Consider the following 19,223-nt stretch of genomic DNA (forward strand, 5'->3'; position numbering starts at 1 on the left):
GAACAGAATGCTACCATTCGCAGGAAATACCTAAACTCCAATTTTGTGGAAGAATGAGAAAACATTGTAAACTCCACAATGGCTATAACATTCCCCTGTCCCCATGCTTACCTAGATACGTGATTATAGCTTTGTCAAATTCACAATAAAGATGCAAACCAAACTTGAAGCATACAATTGCAGGTTACTTTACATACCCATCTTTACGTGTGTTGAAATAAAATGGTGTCAAAATGACTTTTCTCACAAAATCAAACCCTATTATAATATATAATACCGTGAGGTTATACTACTAACCTTATCCTAAAGCCTGGCTCAGATTACAGGATTCTCGGCCAGATTTTACCCCGATTTCCCCTCTTTGAAAAAGAATCTTTGAAAAAATCGGGTCCAGAACCTCGATCGGGTCCGAGGTTCGGCCCAGATTATCACGTAATGTGAGGCGTTCACAGATCGAATCTTACACCTCCCGATCTGCTCCGAGAGAAATCGGGGCCGCCCCGATCATATCAAACATGTTTGATATTTAGGATTTTAAATCGGGGTGATGACGTTGGTACTTTCGCAACAGCCAATGAGAGGCACATCTGCAAGGTGACGAGGTGACTGACAGACCTTTAAAAATGTCGACCGCGAAAGCTCCTGCAAGGGTACGTTGGACAGCGGAGATGGAAGAACAACTTGTGGCAACAGCATGATTGTCTATATAATGTATCCTCCAAAACATACCACAACCGCACAGATAAGGAAAAGAGCTGGGGAGAAGTCGCGTCGGTTTTAAATGTACCGGGTAAGTTAACTGCTAACGCGCAGCTTGTAGTTTCGTTCAACAGATTGTTATTTGGCTATAGGCATACAATAACATGCGTTTATGTGTTTGTTTTTATGCTGTTCTTATAATCACATTGGCATTCATCTTTATTCTCGGCAGCAACTATTTTTTTCTTCCGTTATTTATTAACATTAAACTTAAGCGGCTCGCCCAAAGCACAATACTTAATGGAAAAGAGTTGTTTTTGTGTTATAGTCTACAAAAGTGTCATGTTAATGTATAATTCTTGTAAAATAGTATATTGTAAATTGCTGAGTTTCATTCTTATAAAATCTTTTAATATATAAATCATTTAATGAGTGGATTCTTGCGTGTGGGTTGATGGGGGGGCACCTCTGGGGCTGTTGCCCAGGGGCACCATGAGGTCTTAATACGCCTCTGAATATAAGTGACGTGAGTCAGTATCGTAAAACTTTTGACCAGTAGTAGATGTGTGAACAAACAATTCACACATAGCATCACGCATCATGAGGTCAGAACAGGTTTTAGAATAAAATACGGCCATTGAAATAAAAGACTATAAGGCATACAAACAAAATAAGAAAATGCTTCAAATTTGAAGCACTGAGCACAGAGTGTCAACAAAACAATATCACAAAAATTCCTAGAGTGCATTTTGGGACTACTTTTAACTCTTTATGAATCACAAATGAAAGTATGTGGCAGCTGAGGGTGATTTTTTTACTATGAATGCTCGATCAATCAACTTTGAGCAGGCGATGAATTATAAATACGTTTGTGGGAAATTGATTGAGCCTGTAGATCTAAAGTGAGTTTGTCAGAGCACCTCTCCCTCAGTTTTGAAAAGCAAAATGTAGCAAAGAGGAGATAAATGACTGCTCTGCGTCTTTAATGAAGACGTGCGGGCTGCTGCTTTGATGTGTTGCGAGGCTGGCAGAAGAGGGAGGTGTGGAGGGCGGAGCTCTTGATGTTGGCAAAGTTCTCCACCTACAGTTTTCTCATAAACTACTGCATGCGTCTAGTCTGAATGATCCTCACAGGAATCGTGGGTTCATTATAAGCAGCAATTGAGACATCATAACTCAAATATATGCGTCTCTGTTTCCAAAAAATAAGCCCATAAATATGTTGCATTAATTAAAATTTATTGGCAAAGTCCTATAAAAATGTAAAATTTAGCCTAGCTGTGTTTTCTCCTTGCATTGTTAAAAGTAAATAATCACATAATTCAGAATAACTTCTTTCGGTAACGATAAGTAAGGAAAAGTGTTTGTAAGTTCCAGCAAACATAAAACCTTTGTTTAGGATTCAGGAAGTTTTCAATCTCAGGTTTCTACCTCTCTGCAGTGACCCTATTTTGCCATTTTTTTGTTCTTGAGGCAAATCAAGGTACCTCCATCAGTTCCTCCAATATCTTAGGCTGCCTGTGAGTTTTCCATTCAATTTACTCCCGGAAATCTCTGACAAAGGGAAGAATATTACACAGGTGCTCTTTTGACCGAGGTTATATAGTTATTCACTTGGATGGTGTTAGTAGTTTTGAGGGAAGCAATGACAATCTTTTCAGTCTCCGAAGTTCCCTGGCTGCACACAGATGAGAGGCATCACAATAAAATGCCTTTTCCTTTTTTACGCCCTCCTATAATAGTGGGAGGCATAACGCTGGACCTTCAGCAGATACGATCAGCACTGTGCAGAGAAATTAAATATATCTTGATTGATTCTTGTTGCATAACCGGATCTGCATAACATTGCCATGACATACAAGTGTTACAAAATGTTGTAAATAGATCTTCATTTGCAATCAAAACGGGAGAATAAAATAGCAGACGGTCACATTTTTTGAAAATGTCAATTTTTTGTATCGTTAATTACTGTTGGTCAAATAGAAAACATGACCCCAAAACCTCCTAACATAGCACTCCACTTTTAAGACCTTCTCACATTTAATAAATATTTTTATCCCATTGCATTTTCTTCCAGCTCAATTTAAATATGCATGATCTGAAGAAAGATTATTCAGATGAAACGCTCCAAAGGAAAATTCTCAGAGAAAAAGCTGCACCACTTTGGCTGTTTTTAGTCCCATCTGACTCTCACGTTGTATTACTAAAATAAGTGTTTCGCACGTCAAAGAGTGCCAAATTTGCTGATAATTTTAAAGCCTCTTGCAGTTAGATGCCTAGCAGTTGAATCCTTCTGTTTATTCTCATTTTTCACTCATGTGATTTATATTTCCTGTTCTCACACTGATACATGACCATGACAGCCAAGATGAAATGCTGCATAAACTAACAGCATTTTACAATTTAATTTAATAAACATTAAGTTATTTTAATAGTGTCATTTTATTGAATAGTTCCGGTAGTCTGATATAACTGGACAAGAATGATCTACATTACACGTTCCCCGTTCCCATAAGTGCTGATGTTTAAGTACCACAATTTCACCGCTGGCACTCCACTGTCTGTGGCTGCCAAGTTGTGTGATTTTGCCTGAGAAAAAAACAACAGAAATATTAAAAATACAAAAGAAAGGAAATATTAGACTTGGCTAAATTACAGTATATCTGAAAAATTTCCAAAATAACTTCTATACTGTATATATATATATATATATAAGATATGTCAAACTTCATATAGTACTGTAGAGTTCGCCTGAGATTAGATTGAGCAAGTCAAAGGCTGAGCTTCTGAACACACATCTGTCAGTTTGTCACATCTGACCATGTTTCTTGCCAGTCATTCTTGATTCACAACTAAGATGTTTAATTAGGCCTATTGAGAAGCTTTGCTGCAGTCATCAATAATAAACAGGAAAAAAAACTCAATATAAACTCTCCCTTGAGGTACTGCAGTAAACTTGAATATCAACGCATACAGCACTCTGAAAAATAACACTGCATTATTCATTGATCCCAGCTGCTTTGGAGCCAACATTATGCCAGAGTTTTCTTTAATAACAAAATCTAAGTGAACATAAATTCAGACACATCAGCTGTGACTGAAAAACCGCCAAAAAAAAGTCATGCTGTTGTTTCGAAATGTCCTTTTTGGTTCCATTTCAGCCATTTACTAAACAATTGATAAGAATTTGTTCCAACACTAAACGTATCAATAATCACATCACTTCTTTACATACTTCCATATACGGCGTGTCCCTACTTCACTGTTTATCCGAGCAGCTTTGAAGATAAAAGAAGAGGTTTGATCAAAGCACGGATGGGGCAGAGTCCCTTATTAGCATAATATTCAGGCAGATCAGTGTAAACGCTCCATAATAGACTCTGTCGTTGAAACAAATTGCAGGCGTAGCTCCCAGCAAAGCCAACTAGAGTGCCACAAATTCAAATCGGATTTGGTTGCAGTGGAATAATCGAAACAGGCAAATTATGTTTTGATGAATTCCTAATATTTCCCCGGAAATCTGGAGAGCCCCTCCAGGGTCGACTGCATTTTGAGGTGAGACACAAACAATTTGCCTGAGATGTATTACATTCCACCCGGACGAAAGAGGAAATTGGCCACCGCGCAGAGTCAGTCAGTCCTAATACGGTTCCTTATTTCAACAGAATAGCAATAGTGAATAATGTGGCTGTCACTTGAGAGGGTCATTATTGAAGTTTTAAAATACCCAAGGCACAGGGCATGTCAAAAGGCAATTGTGACGCTTCCGCATTGTTGCTTAAAGCAAATAGTAATAAAGGAATAACACTGACTAGGTCTGAAGTATTTCACCCGAGCTGCTCTTATGGTGGGTGACAGCGAGGCGTAGCACGCGATCTAGTACACTAACATCACAAAGAGTCTAATACATCAGAACAACAAGGTCAGCGCTTGTTTTAAATTTGCTCTATTCCTTATGTACATTCACAATTCTTTTCCCACTAATCCTCACTTGCCTACTCTGTGTTCCCCTTTAGAAGAAAATGACAGCTGATCTTGTTTCTTTTAGCTGTCATCATTTACTCACCCACTTGTCATTTCAAACCTGTATGACTTTCTTCTGCAGAACATAAAAGATAATTTACGGAATGTTGGTAACCGAACAGAGACGGTTCTCATTCAGTAACTACCTTGGTTGACATACAAAAGTATACCTTGAGCTGGAGTTGAAGTTCAGGAAGATGGACAGGTTAGGGGTTCTTTCGCCTTTGTGATGAGATGGCTGTCAGACGTCTCTACGGCTCCACTATAGTTTACCTTCTGAGCTTTACTTTCGTCTGCTTCGAACAACAAAGACATCTGAGAATCTTCTAATCCTCAAGGCCTGAATGTGGGAGCTGTTTTTTTCTGCGGTCAAACAGCAAGAGCAGAACTACTGTGACTTTTCCTTTATACCTGTAAAGTTTACTTACACACTTAAAATTCTTCAGCATCAGTTCAGTTTGTAGCTTGTAAAGTTTCAACAGCAGTGAACAACAGTAAAAGATGTGCCAGGGTTGTGCACAATTCAGGATTAGACGGAGAATGCCTTTTAAATTATAAAATGTTCAAATATGAATTTAATTCCAAAGATTAAAGGAAGCAATTATTTCTTAAGGAGAATACAAAGAAAAAAATAAGCACAAACCCAACAATCGCTGTTCAGCAAACAGTAGATCCAGAGATAATTATAGTGATTTATAAACAATTATGTGTAAAACAATCATACACTAATTTAACTTCACTCTTAAAAGATAAGGAGGAGGATCGTTTCACACAGATCACTAATAATTTAAAATCTAAATGATCAAATGAAAATTGGATGAAGATAATCACAGTGTGTCGGGACAATATTTCAGAAATAAAAAGAGGTTTTTCAATTGGAACGAGAAGAATGGGAAAGGAACAGAATGCTACCATTCGCAGGAAATACCTAAACTCCAATTTTGTGGAAGAATGAGAAAACATTGTAAACTCCACAATGGCTATAACATTCCCCTGTCCCCATGCTTACCTAGATACGTGATTATAGCTTTGTCAAATTCACAATAAAGATGCAAACCAAACTTGAAGCATACAATTGCAGGTTACTTTACATACCCATCTTTACGTGTGTTGAAATAAAATGGTGTCAAAATGACTTTTCTCACAAAATCAAACCCTATTATAATATATAATACCGTGAGGTTATACTACTAACCTTATCCTAAAGCCTGGCTCAGATTACAGGATTCTCGGCCAGATTTTACCCCGATTTCCCCTCTTTGAAAAAGAATCTTTGAAAAAATCGGGTCCAGAACCTCGATCGGGTCCGAGGTTCGGCCCAGATTATCACGTAATGTGAGGCGTTCACAGATCGAATCTTACACCTCCCGATCTGCTCCGAGAGAAATCGGGGCCGCCCCGATCATATCAAACATGTTTGATATTTAGGATTTTAAATCGGGGTGATGACGTTGGTACTTTCGCAACAGCCAATGAGAGGCACATCTGCAAGGTGACGGAGGTGACTGACAGACCTTTAAAAATGTCGACCGCGAAAGCTCCTGCAAGGGTACGTTGGACAGCGGAGATGGAGGAACAACTTGTGGCAACAGCATGATTGTCTATATAATGTATCCTACAAAACATACCACAACCGCACAGATAAGGAAAAGAGCTGGGGAGAAGTCGCGTCGGTTTTAAATGTACCGGGTAAGTTAACTGCTAACGCGCAGCTTGTAGTTTCGTTCAACAGATTGTTATTTGGCTATAGGCATACAGATACCAGGCGTTTATGTGTTTGTTTTTATGCTGTATCTTATAATCACATTGGCATTCATCTTTATTCTCGGCAGCAACTATTTTTTTTCTTCCGTTATTTATTAACATTAAACTTAAGCGGCTCGCCCAAAGCACAGTCATAACTTCAGCCCTAGCAAAAAGCATTATAGCACCCCCTGCTCAAAATACGTTCCCGCGGCTTTGGACAGACAGACAGAGAATCATTCAGAGAGCGACAAAGACGTTACACAACCGTTGCCAGGTGAGATCACGTGAAATTAACTTTGCGATGTCCCTTTGTTTACTTCTGTTTCCCGGTGAGATGACGTAAGAGGCGTCCTCTGGTATGATAATCTTAATATTATCCTGTAGTTTGGGTGTCTTAGAATGTCTTTTGATGTGCAATTATGAAATAAAAAAACTTCCAATCAAACTTTCTAAATGTTTATTTTTGCACTTGCTACCTTTAGGCTTATTTATAAACACAACTTTACGCCCCAACGTTTTCTTATCTGGACATTTCACATTCATAAATGCAAGTTTACAAAGGGCAAACCTATTTTTGTAGTGCTTGAAAAAGAGATTCAAATGTAGATGTGATGTCAACATCTAAAAATAGTAAACCCATTAAAACGGTTACTATTAGCTCCTTTTACAAAACTGCATATCCTATGGATATGTAAAATATGTGTAATTTAGTTGTACACTGATGAGTGTGAGCTTGTTTAAGATTTTAAATAAGAGAATCTGTCAAGATTCTCCTTATGTGTGTGCTGCAACCAGAATTTTTAATCTTTCCGGATTTTAAAACTCCTGTAGTCTGAGCCAGGTTTAAGATTTTAAATAAGAGAATCTGTTAAGATTCTCCTTATGTGTGTGCTGCAACCAGAATTTGAAATCTGTCAGGATTTTAAAACTCCTGTAGTCTGAGCCAGGCTTAAGGGCCCGTCCACATTGGGACGATAATTACGAATTGCGCGCGTTTATCGTCGACGTTTAACGCGTCGTGACTAAACAAAGGGCGCCAATGTGAGTGTGCACACCGACGCGGAAAACGCCAGGCGTTAAAGCATCAATTTTTTTAAACACCTAGGGCTCGTTTTTTGGTTTGATGCGCCGTGTTAAAAACCTATGCTAAACGGAAACAAAAACACAGGTTTAATTGTAAAAACAATCACCTAGACCAGTGGTTCTCATCTCTGGCCCGCGAGATCCATTTTCCTGCAGAGTTTAGCCCCAACTCTGATATAAAACACCTGAACAAGCAAATCAGCGTCTTTAGGAATAGATGCATTCAACTTAATGTGGCACTGCGCAAATCTATCAGCATATGACATTAAAGTACTGCGATAGCGTCAAGTGCAGATTGCTCGGTACGCATTTGAATCGCTCTCACGGTACTTTAATATGCCAAACAATCTGCGCAGCCCAGCATTAAGTTGAACGCGTCTGTTCCTAAAGTCACCGATTAGCCTCTTCAGGTGTTTTATCAGAGTTGGGGCTAAACTCGGCAGGAAAATGGATCTCGCGGGCCAGAGTTGAGAACCACTGACCTAGACATACTTGAGATCTGCCTCCTCTGCTCTGCCATGAAGATCAATCAATTGCAATGTTGTGTACTGTGACTCACACTGATGACGTAACGAGGAAGGCATGCCCAGACTCGTTATACACGCCCCAATCCGTTGACTCCACCCCCACGTCAAACCAGTGCCACAAAGCCAAACGCACAGTAAAGTGAAGTGCAAAGGAAAAACCGAGTCGCAAAAGCAATGGTGGCTGAAACACAGAATTAAAGGGGCGGTGCAAATGAATTAGTAGGTACTGCAAAGGAAAAGATGTGTTGCAAAATCAATGCTGCTAAAGGTTTTCTTTGGGAATTTTTTTTTTATCTCTCAGTACTTCTTTTTTTGCAAAACTTCTTTTTTTTCTCTCAATACCTAAGTTTTATTTCGCGATTCATTATTTTGATTTGCCGTTGTATTTTTTTGCTCAATTTTTATTTTTATTTTGCAAACCTTTTTTTGTTGCAAATATGTGACCCTACTTTGACTCCACAGAATTCTTCTTCTGTGTGACAACGAGTGTCAGAACGCATAAAGTTGCACAGCGACACCTTGTGTACCAGGGTGTTTCTGTTTTTCATTAAGCGCCATCTATGTCAGGGAGTGAATTTGCACGTTCCCTCGGCTCATCGCCAGTGAAAATCATTTGGGTATGAACGCTGAAAAACATCTCGAAAAACACTGGCGATAAGCGCGTGCAATTAATGTCCTGGTCTGTACGTACCTTAAGAAAGATAAAAAGACACTTAAACATGATATTTTTATATACATGCTTAATAACGTTTTTTTGTTTATTTGAAACAAAAACAATTTAGTTTGCAACTTTAAGCAAGGTAATAAATTCACACTTCTGTCATTCAGCCTGTGGGGTGCGGCCAATTTCAATTCCAAATCATGACTTGAGCGTTTTTTCCATCCCTGAATACAAGGAAAATCCCTCAGTTTGTTTTTAATAGTATCATATTTTGCACCGTTTATTAACTTGCTGCTTCTAATGGTAATTTGGTCTCATCTATTACCAATTAGCTTAGTCTGATAAGCCTTCATATTACAGCCACTGTAGCCTCAGGGCACTTACAAACAATACAAAATAAGACAGACGATGAATAGCAAACAGCAGGACCGTGATGAGGCTGTGATAAACATCAGCTTGACAATAACACTGTCATATTTAGTCTCAATCGCCACGGCCATTAAGTAATAACGCTACAACGCTTTTTTTAACAATAGAGTTCAAGCAAAATAAAAATAAAATAATGGTATATAAAACTGCAATTATTATTTTATTAGCCTACATTTTAGAGACAAGGAGCAACTCCAAAGACAAAAATATAAACAGCTGAATAATATAAAGTAGACTCTTATATCTGTTAACATATTTCAATATCTAGATACATACAGTGGTGCCTGCAGAGAATAAAGGATACATTAAGCAGTTGCATTGCCTCAATGTAAACACTGTGTATTGAGATACTGTAGGGAATTCATAAATACAGAGACATACAGAGAACGGGGAATTGGAATAGACTGTAATTCTGGAAAAACACTTAATTCCACAAGAAACCAAGGTCAGGCTGAAGCATAGCAAGAGTAAGCAACATGAAAGTGTGCTTTCTACTTCCTGTGAACACAGACAATCAAATTCAAACATTGTTTATGTTTCTCGGTAAAGCTGCATGGGAGCGCAGACGCCCGCATGTGAGAGGAATGGTTATTTGGCTGGCATTTAGAATGCATTGCATCATGTGATTTCATAATCTAAGCCATGCACGTCTGATGTTAAAACATCCACAAAAAGGAGGGTTAGTTTATTTTCTATTCAAAGAGGCTTCATCCGAACAGAGCGTGAAGAAATCCCATTGTGGCAAAAATTCATGAATATGAGTTATGAACTACACCTCTTAGACAATGACGCCCCGAGCAATGTCTTTAGAGAGCAAGCGCGTGAAGCGAAACACTTACATCCGCAATTCATAACAGGCGGGTGGAGCGTGGAGGTAAATGAGTCACTGAGTGGTGCCATTCTTAGATAATGGCCAAAGCCCACTGTGGGAGTGCAAGCAGAAAAAGGCCAATAAAGAACTATTAAATGGATTTTCATCTTTCTGCCAGCACAAATGGTTGCGGTGCCAGGCTTCTCCCAGCGGTACCTGCAAAATGATATGCGGCAGTCCCTCCGATTTCAATATGACAATGCCGACGGCAAAAGTATCACGTCCCTCGCCGCCGCGCCACAGATACGCTGAACTTCGTGACATAAGCTTGATGATCCAGTTTCAGCTGGTTTTTAATTAACCCGGGGGTCAGATCTCAAAGCACACCACTTTAGGGAATTTTACTATCTGGATGAAGGGCACTTGGATACATCCACAGATTAGAGATACGGGAGAGATTTAATTGACTACCCTTATGACGCTCTAGAGAGCTAGTCCAAGCGATGAATATATATATGCCTCCATAAAGACTATTCATTTCAACACAAAAACATAGGCCAATACACCAAAGTTCAGTGTATTCTTCACTAAAATACTGACTGAACGCTCCTATTAAAAGTAGATTGAGGAAGAACAATATAGTCATCTTCATCATCATCAAAGTCATTCATTTGCTGAACGCAGTACAGAGGCATGTCTACAGCTAGCCATCATTAAGCGGAAATGAGAATATTTTGGTGCAGTTTTCCCGCAGTTATTAATCATTGATGTGCAATGTCACGAGAAGTAGAAAGTCAATTGGAATGGATGTATTTCTGACTGTTTCTGTAATACGTCTGTCTCAGGTTCACAGTGGGAGGCTGCAGCCACATGTCCCCACCACTGTGGTTGTCCAAAGAGCAAAAGTCCTCCCGTGAACGCGCTACAGAAAAACAAATACTGACTTGATATCATACTGAACACAAACTCCCTGGAGAGGTGTAGCATATCCAGAATGCTCAATGATCTCATTAACCGCTGCCCATCACACAGGGAAACGGAGGTCAGAGGCACACAACACGGTTGTAACCTTTTGTCTCCTGGCAAAATCAATGACTGCAAATTATATTTAGAGTAGATATGGAAAGTGAGACCGCTCGTCTCAAGTGGCAGCCGAGATAATCATCCGCAAACGCCGCTATGCTTCTGAAGTGTTCTTCATTGCCCTTTTAACTAGCAAATTATGATTAAAAATTACACGTATGCCCCTCCCTAAAAATGTGTGAAAAATCAGGGAGATAGGGGTGTAACAATATATCGTATAGCGCAATACAACAACATTAAGATATGTATCGTAGAGCTATTAAGATATGTATCGTAGTAGACTATGGCAATATATTTTTTTAAAATCCATATTTTTAGGTTAAAATTTTGTTTTATTTTTCAGTGACAGATCTATTCAGTTTTTTTAGTTTACATAAAAATGGTTGAATTAAACCTTGAATATTGTCAATTCTTTAACAAAATAAAAAATTGTTAATGTTTTGGGGGAAAAAAATGTCAGTTTCATTTTTTTACTAATATCACGATGCAATTGTAAACTTGGTATCATCTTGAATCGTGAGCTGAGCGTATCGTTACACCCCTACAGGGAGACCAAAAGAAAATTAGTATCTGACATGACAAACTCCAAACTTTAAAAGTCACGACTCACGACAGAGCAAAAATAAGGCCTTTTTATATTTAATGCTCTCCAAACAACCTTAAACAACAGTTGGTCTAACAAACAGAGTTTTTTTCATCAGCAGACATTAGAGAAACTTTGAAGAGGTGCTGTTAGTGTCAATAGACTTTCCGCTACTATCGTTCTTGACTTTTTTCACGTTCGAGCCCAACCACTGAGAGCCTTTCATTTGGCTTTCGTGTCACAGATGTGACCCACGCTTCTGTTCAGCATCTCCACAGGGGCACACTCAAATGAGCTCTGTTTTTAATGGCATAATGAAGCTCTCTTCCATTGCATCACGGGAAGTCTACGTTAAAGGTTGGAGTTTGTAATAGATATGCCACAAAGAGGCTCGAAACCCCATTGCAAAGATATTAATATTATGATCCGGATAAGACGTCAAACGTGGCCATTTCTTTGTTCGCGGCATCGCCGTCGAAACATTAGCCCGGGTTGACATTTACCATTTGTTTTGATGTTTTGTTTTGTTCACCATGCTAGGTGCAAGTGCAATCTCCATGCCAACAGCTGTGTGTTTGACAAAGGGAAGTTGGGTTGCGAGTGTGAACACAACACCACGGGTCCGGATTGCGCCAGGTGCAAGAGACACTACCAGGGCCGAGCCTGGAGCATGGGCTCCTACCTGCCCATCCCCAAGGGCACTGCCAATATATGTGAGTACATCTCTTCATTTCCCTCTCCACATTATTATGAGAAAGCACAGTCCTCCATCATGAGCCAAAATGTGACCTTTTCAGTTGCATGTTGTGAATGACATTTTACTTCCAGAGCAACAAAAAAACGTAGCCTGTAGGCACCACATATTACAAAGATATACTGTAGGTTTCAATCTAGAGCTAAAATGTAAACCAGTGGCGACTCATGGAAGGACTCCTGTGTAATTTCTCTGTTTCTATACAACTACTAGAATTTGTAACAACAAGTGAATTTCATGCAATATATTTTCCTCTTGGCTGTTGTTTCTTTTATTAGCTATTGTCAGCTTTATTCAGGCAATTATTATTAGGGGTGGGAATTGTTTGGTCCCTCACGATTCGATTCAGAATCTATTCTTAGGGTCACGATTCAATTTAGAATCGATTCTTGAAGTACTAATTAGCATATTTAAGATGTCATCGCATCACGTTTGCGCTCAGAGTCAGACTAGTGTTGGTGCTTTGGCTTCTACTCTTAGAACTGTCACATATTGTATTTTGATACAACTGAGTGCCCAGTAAAGCCATTCTCATTGATGTATTCTGTTGTCAGACATTAAAACATAATAGCAATTAAATGTGACTCATTAGTGCTGTATGTTAAACATCGTCTAACAAAATCTTTATACACATACATTAAAAGAGCGGCTATTTTACCAATAATAGTGTATTAGTCCTATGCAGAGCACCCAGCGTATCAGTCTGGCTAACAAACTGTGCATATTTACAGAAGTATGTTCAAGTTCTTAAGTCTAAACAGTGACAGGTTTTGGGAAACGCTGTTTTGCACTTACTGACAAGAAAGCTGCGGTATAGTAAATTGAATGCGCTGTTTCTCCCTGCCGCTCACTCACTGCACAGAGATGCAGAGAAAGACCATCTTGAAAATGTATTCCGTTTATCTTGCAGTTTAGTCCTACAGGGCTGAATGTATTTGGTTTTCTCCCTTTCTCTACTGCTCCTATAGAGGGTATGCACGTGTCGTCACTTTCCCACGTGAACATGCCGGAACACGTCTGCTTGAGTGGTAAAACACTGGGCAAAATGAATGGTTACAATATCATTAAACGCAATTCCGCGCAACATTTCAGTGTCTAAGAACACCTGATTCCTTTGTAAGTCATAAGGTAGTCGTAAGGATCACCGTCGAGTCCAGCTGCTTTCAGCAAATAATTGCGTGTTTTAGTCCCGTTTTTTTGTTCCTCCTATTAAATGCAGCCATTTTGCCTTAGTTTTACCACTCAAGGGAGCGTGTCCCAGCGTGTCCACGTGGGAAAGTGACGTCAATGCATACCCTCTATATGCTCCGCTGTGCTTGTGTGTGAGGTGTGCACTCCGGGTGCTGCACAGCTCTTGCAGTTGACTTCCGCCTTATTTGTTCCAAATACGTCACGCTATTATATTTAGCAAAGTTTTAAATTATTTATTTTTAAAATATGTGAATCGATATTAATTGTGAATCGATATTTTCTCCCACTACTAATTATTATACAAATCTTTGGTGAAGACCACAGGTGTTATGAAGGTCATGCACATTGAGGTTTAAAGTAACTGAAATCTGTTGTCACTTACAGACCACCATTTCATTTCAAATTCATTTTCGCTTGGATCAGTGCCAAAGATAATTAACCAGATGTGCCACTGCCATTACAAGGAAAGGGGAGGGAATGCATCGTCCAATTTGGTCCTGCCTTCCAGTAAAAACAGACAATCATCAATCAATACAGTCTAGGGCTGTCAAACGATTAAACATGATTAAAGTTTGTGTTTACATAATATATGTCTGTACTGGGCATATTAATAAAAACACATACTGTACATCCATACATGTAAGAATATTATAAAAATCAATAAACATTTATATATAGTTTAAATTATTGCTAAATATAAATGTAAATATTTCCTAAATGTGTATACATGTATGCATATGTGTTTTTAAACACAAAATTAATATGTACACTACACAGACATATAAAATGTAAACAAACTTATTCTGGATGAGATTAATTGCGATTAATTGTTTGACAGCCCTAAAAAGACACGGAGCGGCAGAGCTCCACATAGGGGCTCATGAGGTACTTGCCAACCTGTGTGCAGTAACTGAAGCGACCTCGAAAAAGGGTCACAACTTAGCACAATTTAAGCTTAGTTATGGTAAGTTATGGTACACTTAACATCAGGTTTAATTAATGATCGGAAATATGCTACTTAATTTTGTTTTTTCCAGTGATTTTAGAAAAATCTGCCTTTCCCCATTCAAGTAGATAGGACTGTGGTCTTGCTATGGCTGAAATAGCTACCTGGAGGCATTTCAAACATGGCCGACGGTTGGCAAGACTTCCAAAAACAGACTTTGTCTGAGTTTACACTTATTATATCGCACGACTTCCTGCCTCCATGTCACAACAAAAGAGACACTGCTAATTTATTAATTAATTGATTCCATGTTTCTTAATACGATTTGATTTGTTTTGTTTAATTACTTTCATGTGATTTAGTTCCTCATCCAAGTTGTGATCACAGCCTCTCTTCCGCCACCAAACCTGCTCCTGATATAACGTCCAAAATCATATTTTGAAATATTAGTTTGGTGCTTCTCCCAATCTCTGAGAGGCAGCAGCCATCCTTATATAGTTCCATGTTGCTGTTGAGTAGTGGAACATCTGTCAAGTTCTCGGCCCAAAGCAGGGGGCTCATTGCCCTAATAAATCTAATGAAGGCACTCAAGGCAGTAACTGTAGCTCAGGGACAGAAAGAGGCTCAGCACGGTCCAGATGGTGCAGGTAGAAGCCTCTGGCCCCCTTAGCGCAGGGCCACTCAAAACTAAGTCACTATACTATCAAGCATAAGCCATCTAATTTATGTTGTCACACCTAGAAGACATTTTACGGCTTGGTGGAAAGCGTCAACTTTGATATTTCATATTATGAATATTCTCTATATTCTGAACCCAACTTGGCATGCGTGATCTTTCGTGACAATATTGGATTTGGCGCACCGCGAATACGCGTGTCTGGCAGTACAGAAAATGTTATGCATGTGTACACATGCTCTTGAAAGGCTTTAATATAGCTGTAGCCTTTCCTCTCCCTGTTATGAAGGCCCTCATAATGCAGGGCCAAAGCTCAGACTGACAGCCAGTTATTAAAAACCCAATACCGGGACACATCTGTGCCAAACTGAGGGAAGCAAGGAACGGCTATATCAAAGACATTATTAGCACCTGTTTTGCCAAGACATTCACAATGCAACAAGTTTGCATATGAAATCAAAACAACGTTATTGCCCCTACAGATTTGTGAAATCAATACCTCTCCTCCTGTATTGTCCCCCATCCCCATGAACGAATGTGAATCCAGTGTCACGCCACATGTCATACGCAGCTCGTATTACACGAGAGGTTATTAAACATATGGCTCTTGCATAAAGAATATATGCTGAGAGTGCACAATTTAATTAAGCTCTTATAGCTTTCATCTGTCATCGAGTCCTCTGCTTTAATCATAAGGGCAATTTATCTCTACTCTAGAGATGTGCCTTTACACCAGCTCTAGACTGCCAGATAAAAAGAGAGAGCAATCTCTTGCCAAACTGTAAAACAAGACTGGAAAGGACATTGCATATTGGTGCACTGGAGTTGTTAACTAAATGTAAGAAAATTTCATTTTATCAATGATATTAGTCGCGCTGGACTGTATGCAGTGGCCCCCAAAAAGTAATTAGACACTTATGTCACACTTAAATATATCTAAATGTTACTTCATTTAATAACACAATATCAAAGCAAGTAATAAAATGGTTCATAAAAAAACACAATGTCAAATGTTAATGTCCATACTTAATGTCAAAATATATGGCTGTGATTATTCCATTATGACATCCATGTACTTGAGAAGGGAAAATGACTACACATAGAAAAAAATACAATGAGAACAGCAGACTAAATCATATTGCAAAAAAATGAAGTTAGTTCTGAGGTCGAACACAGCTTTGCTTGCAATTTCCACTTGGTTTGATTTTTTGTTATCTAATACAATGACATCAACTAATTTTTCAGTTACTTCCGTGTCTACACACTTTATAGTTTTGCACAACTTATCAAATAAAAAAGGTGCATTATCAATTCATGCAGCATACTTCTGCATGTGTGCCCGCCTTTAACACATTTTTAAGATCCTGACTGTGCGTGCAGAGGAGGATTTTTGAACCTCTGCTCTTGTTTGCATGTTGTGTCCCATGTGGGCAGAACAGGTGCTTGAGGAGTAAAGAATTATGTGTGTTCGGTACTTTTGCGATAAATAAGATGCGTGTTGGCTTAATCAATGCACATTAAGCTCCTCTACCAGCTGTCCTCTTCTGCCTGTTTTTCAGACCTGTCATTCATAGCTCAGGTGAGCAGATTTTTAAATGAGCCTATTTTAAATTAGTCGCTAACTCTGTAAAGAGACCTATAATAAACAGTGAGTGTTTTCTCTCAACACAAAACTCCAGAGTCTGAATTCTTTGGAAGGCAAGAAAATGTGGCAATTAAATATCTGCTGGATTAGTCACAGCTGCCAGGTCACACATTTTACAGCAAACAGACTAAACCCTAAATATAACATTAACCATCACAACAATCTATAGATTTTGCAGCAGTTGCATCATGCTGGGATATTGCACTGCCACGATATAAGGCATATTATACTTGTCAAATTGCTCTAAAGACTGAGTGGAAGTACACATACAGTTTAAATGGAAAATCTGTCATAATATTTATAAGGATCTGATGGAGAGAAGTCAAATCATTTATAAAACTGTACAGAACTGCTAATTACTGAATTTTAAAACATAAATCCCTCTTACAAGCTGGCTGTTAATAAAAAGTACTTTTCAATGCATGTGTGTTTTTGGCCAACACCATAAAATTGAACTCACATGCTAACCCGAGTTTTCTATTTTTTCTTCAGGTATCCAAAGCAATCTAGGCACCTCAGGTGAGTTATTCATTTGATGTGTAAAACACTTTTTATTTAATTAAAAAATATACAGAACATCGGCATGTAAAACAGCGAAAACAGAATTGACATTTACAGAAGTCGAAATTTAAGGTCTGCTAATGACAAAGCATTGACAATTCATAAATAATTTACCATAGCAATCATCGTCTGACATCACTGCGAGACAGAAATGTAAAAGCTGAATATGAACACAAATATTTTCAGTATTAATACGGAATACAATGAATAAACTAATTGCAACAATAACTCTATATCTTTTGCTTAAACGAAGTTCGACCAAATGCGTCCTCGCTTGGAGCAGCAAACCGAAATCAAGGTAAGATCTCTGTCCAGCAAAAAAATGCCTAACAAACAACCAATCACAGCACTTTTACCATTATACTGCAAGTGCCCTTAAACAAACAAAGAGTTTATGTCTTTAATCTTGACTATGATTACAGTCTAACCCTTACCCAACACTCAACAAACTGTCCAAGAAATGTTATGTGAATCACTGCTGAAGATGAAAATGAGATGTGTATACTCCGAAAACAAAGCCTGATAGTAGAACAACTTAGATACGGCTGCTTTTACAGACGTTAATGTTGTCATATTTAAGAAAAGCGGATTGAAATGCTGAAGGATTCGGCAAACCCCTGCTGATTCTGACTGACAGAGAGCGCTCCTTTTTCTGTCAGGAGCAGATGCAGAACAAAACAGAGGATTGTGAGCTTCTGCTGGTTTGTAGCACACCCACAGCTTTCAGATCCAAGCCTACTGTTCGTGAGCAGCCAGTGGACAGCTGCGTTTAATGATAACCTTGTGGATATCATCAGGGCCGTAGCTAGAGAATTCTGGGCCCCCTGAAAAAATACTGATGTGGGCCCCCACCACCTTCCAACTAATAGAGGGACATTTTATGCCAAGTTTTATATCATATCACTTTGACGTAGTCTATTTACATCTAACAGAATATAGTATTGTTGTTGTAAACCCTATTGTACAAGTTAAATGTTTAAAAATGTTATAGGAACTTATGAAACATTGTCTTAAATAAATGCATGAAGACTTTTAACAAACTAACAAAAGAATAATACAACACAATACATTATTAAATCATAATAAATAAAACCAATGTAAAAATGACCAGCAGTACTGTATAATAGTCTTATCAATCAGTCTGTTATCAAATAACTGAAGTTAACATTAAAGAATTGAGAAGAATACATTCATGTAAATAAATAAATAGACAACTTAAATGTTTCTAAAGTCTTAATGTTCGATGAAAATAATATGGAATTGCATATTATATAATTATATAAAGCCAATAAATGTATCTACATATACAAAAGCCCCACAAAATAAATCGTGCAGAGCCCTGTTTAAATTCAATTTTTTTCTCTACAAGTCTATTTTTTTCTATTTTAATTCTTCTAGATGTTTTCTAGAATACTGTTGTATATAGTATAATGTTGTTCTTATACTATACTATACCCTCACTATGACATACTACAATATACTAATAGTAACTTGAACAAATTATGACCCACACATAAAAAAGCACAGTAGTACACTTGTAGCATAATCTGTATAAATTAACCAATGCACATTAAGATCCTCTACCAGATGTCCTCTTCTGCCTGTTTTTCAGACCTATCATTCATAGCTCAGGTGAGCAGATTTTTAAATGAGCCTATTTTAAATTAGTCGCTAACTCTGTAAAGAGACCTATAATAAACAGTGAGTGTTTTCTCTCAACACAAAACTCCAGAGTCTGAATTCTTTGGAAGGCAAGAAAATGTGGCAATTAAATATCTGATGGATTAGTCACAGCTGCCAGGTCA

At 38.3% G+C, this 19,223-nt stretch overlaps 1 protein-coding gene across 3 annotated transcripts in view; it reads left to right on the plus strand.

Moving 5' to 3' along the window:
* LOC130554859 (netrin-G1) overlaps positions 1-19,223 on the plus strand; it is a 75,087-nt gene that overhangs the window by 45,870 nt on the left and 9,994 nt on the right. For all 3 annotated transcript variants that reach the window (XM_057334734.1, XM_057334733.1, XM_057334735.1), the window contains exons 4-6: positions 12,186-12,358; positions 17,350-17,376; positions 17,672-17,716. In XM_057334734.1, the coding sequence (XP_057190717.1) occupies positions 12,186-12,358; positions 17,350-17,376; positions 17,672-17,716 (245 nt within the window). The remainder of the gene's footprint in view (positions 1-12,185; positions 12,359-17,349; positions 17,377-17,671; positions 17,717-19,223) is intronic.

Source organism: Triplophysa rosa, linkage group LG5, assembly GCF_024868665.1.
Source record: "Triplophysa rosa linkage group LG5, Trosa_1v2, whole genome shotgun sequence".
Taxonomy (NCBI): domain Eukaryota; kingdom Metazoa; phylum Chordata; class Actinopteri; order Cypriniformes; family Nemacheilidae; genus Triplophysa; species Triplophysa rosa.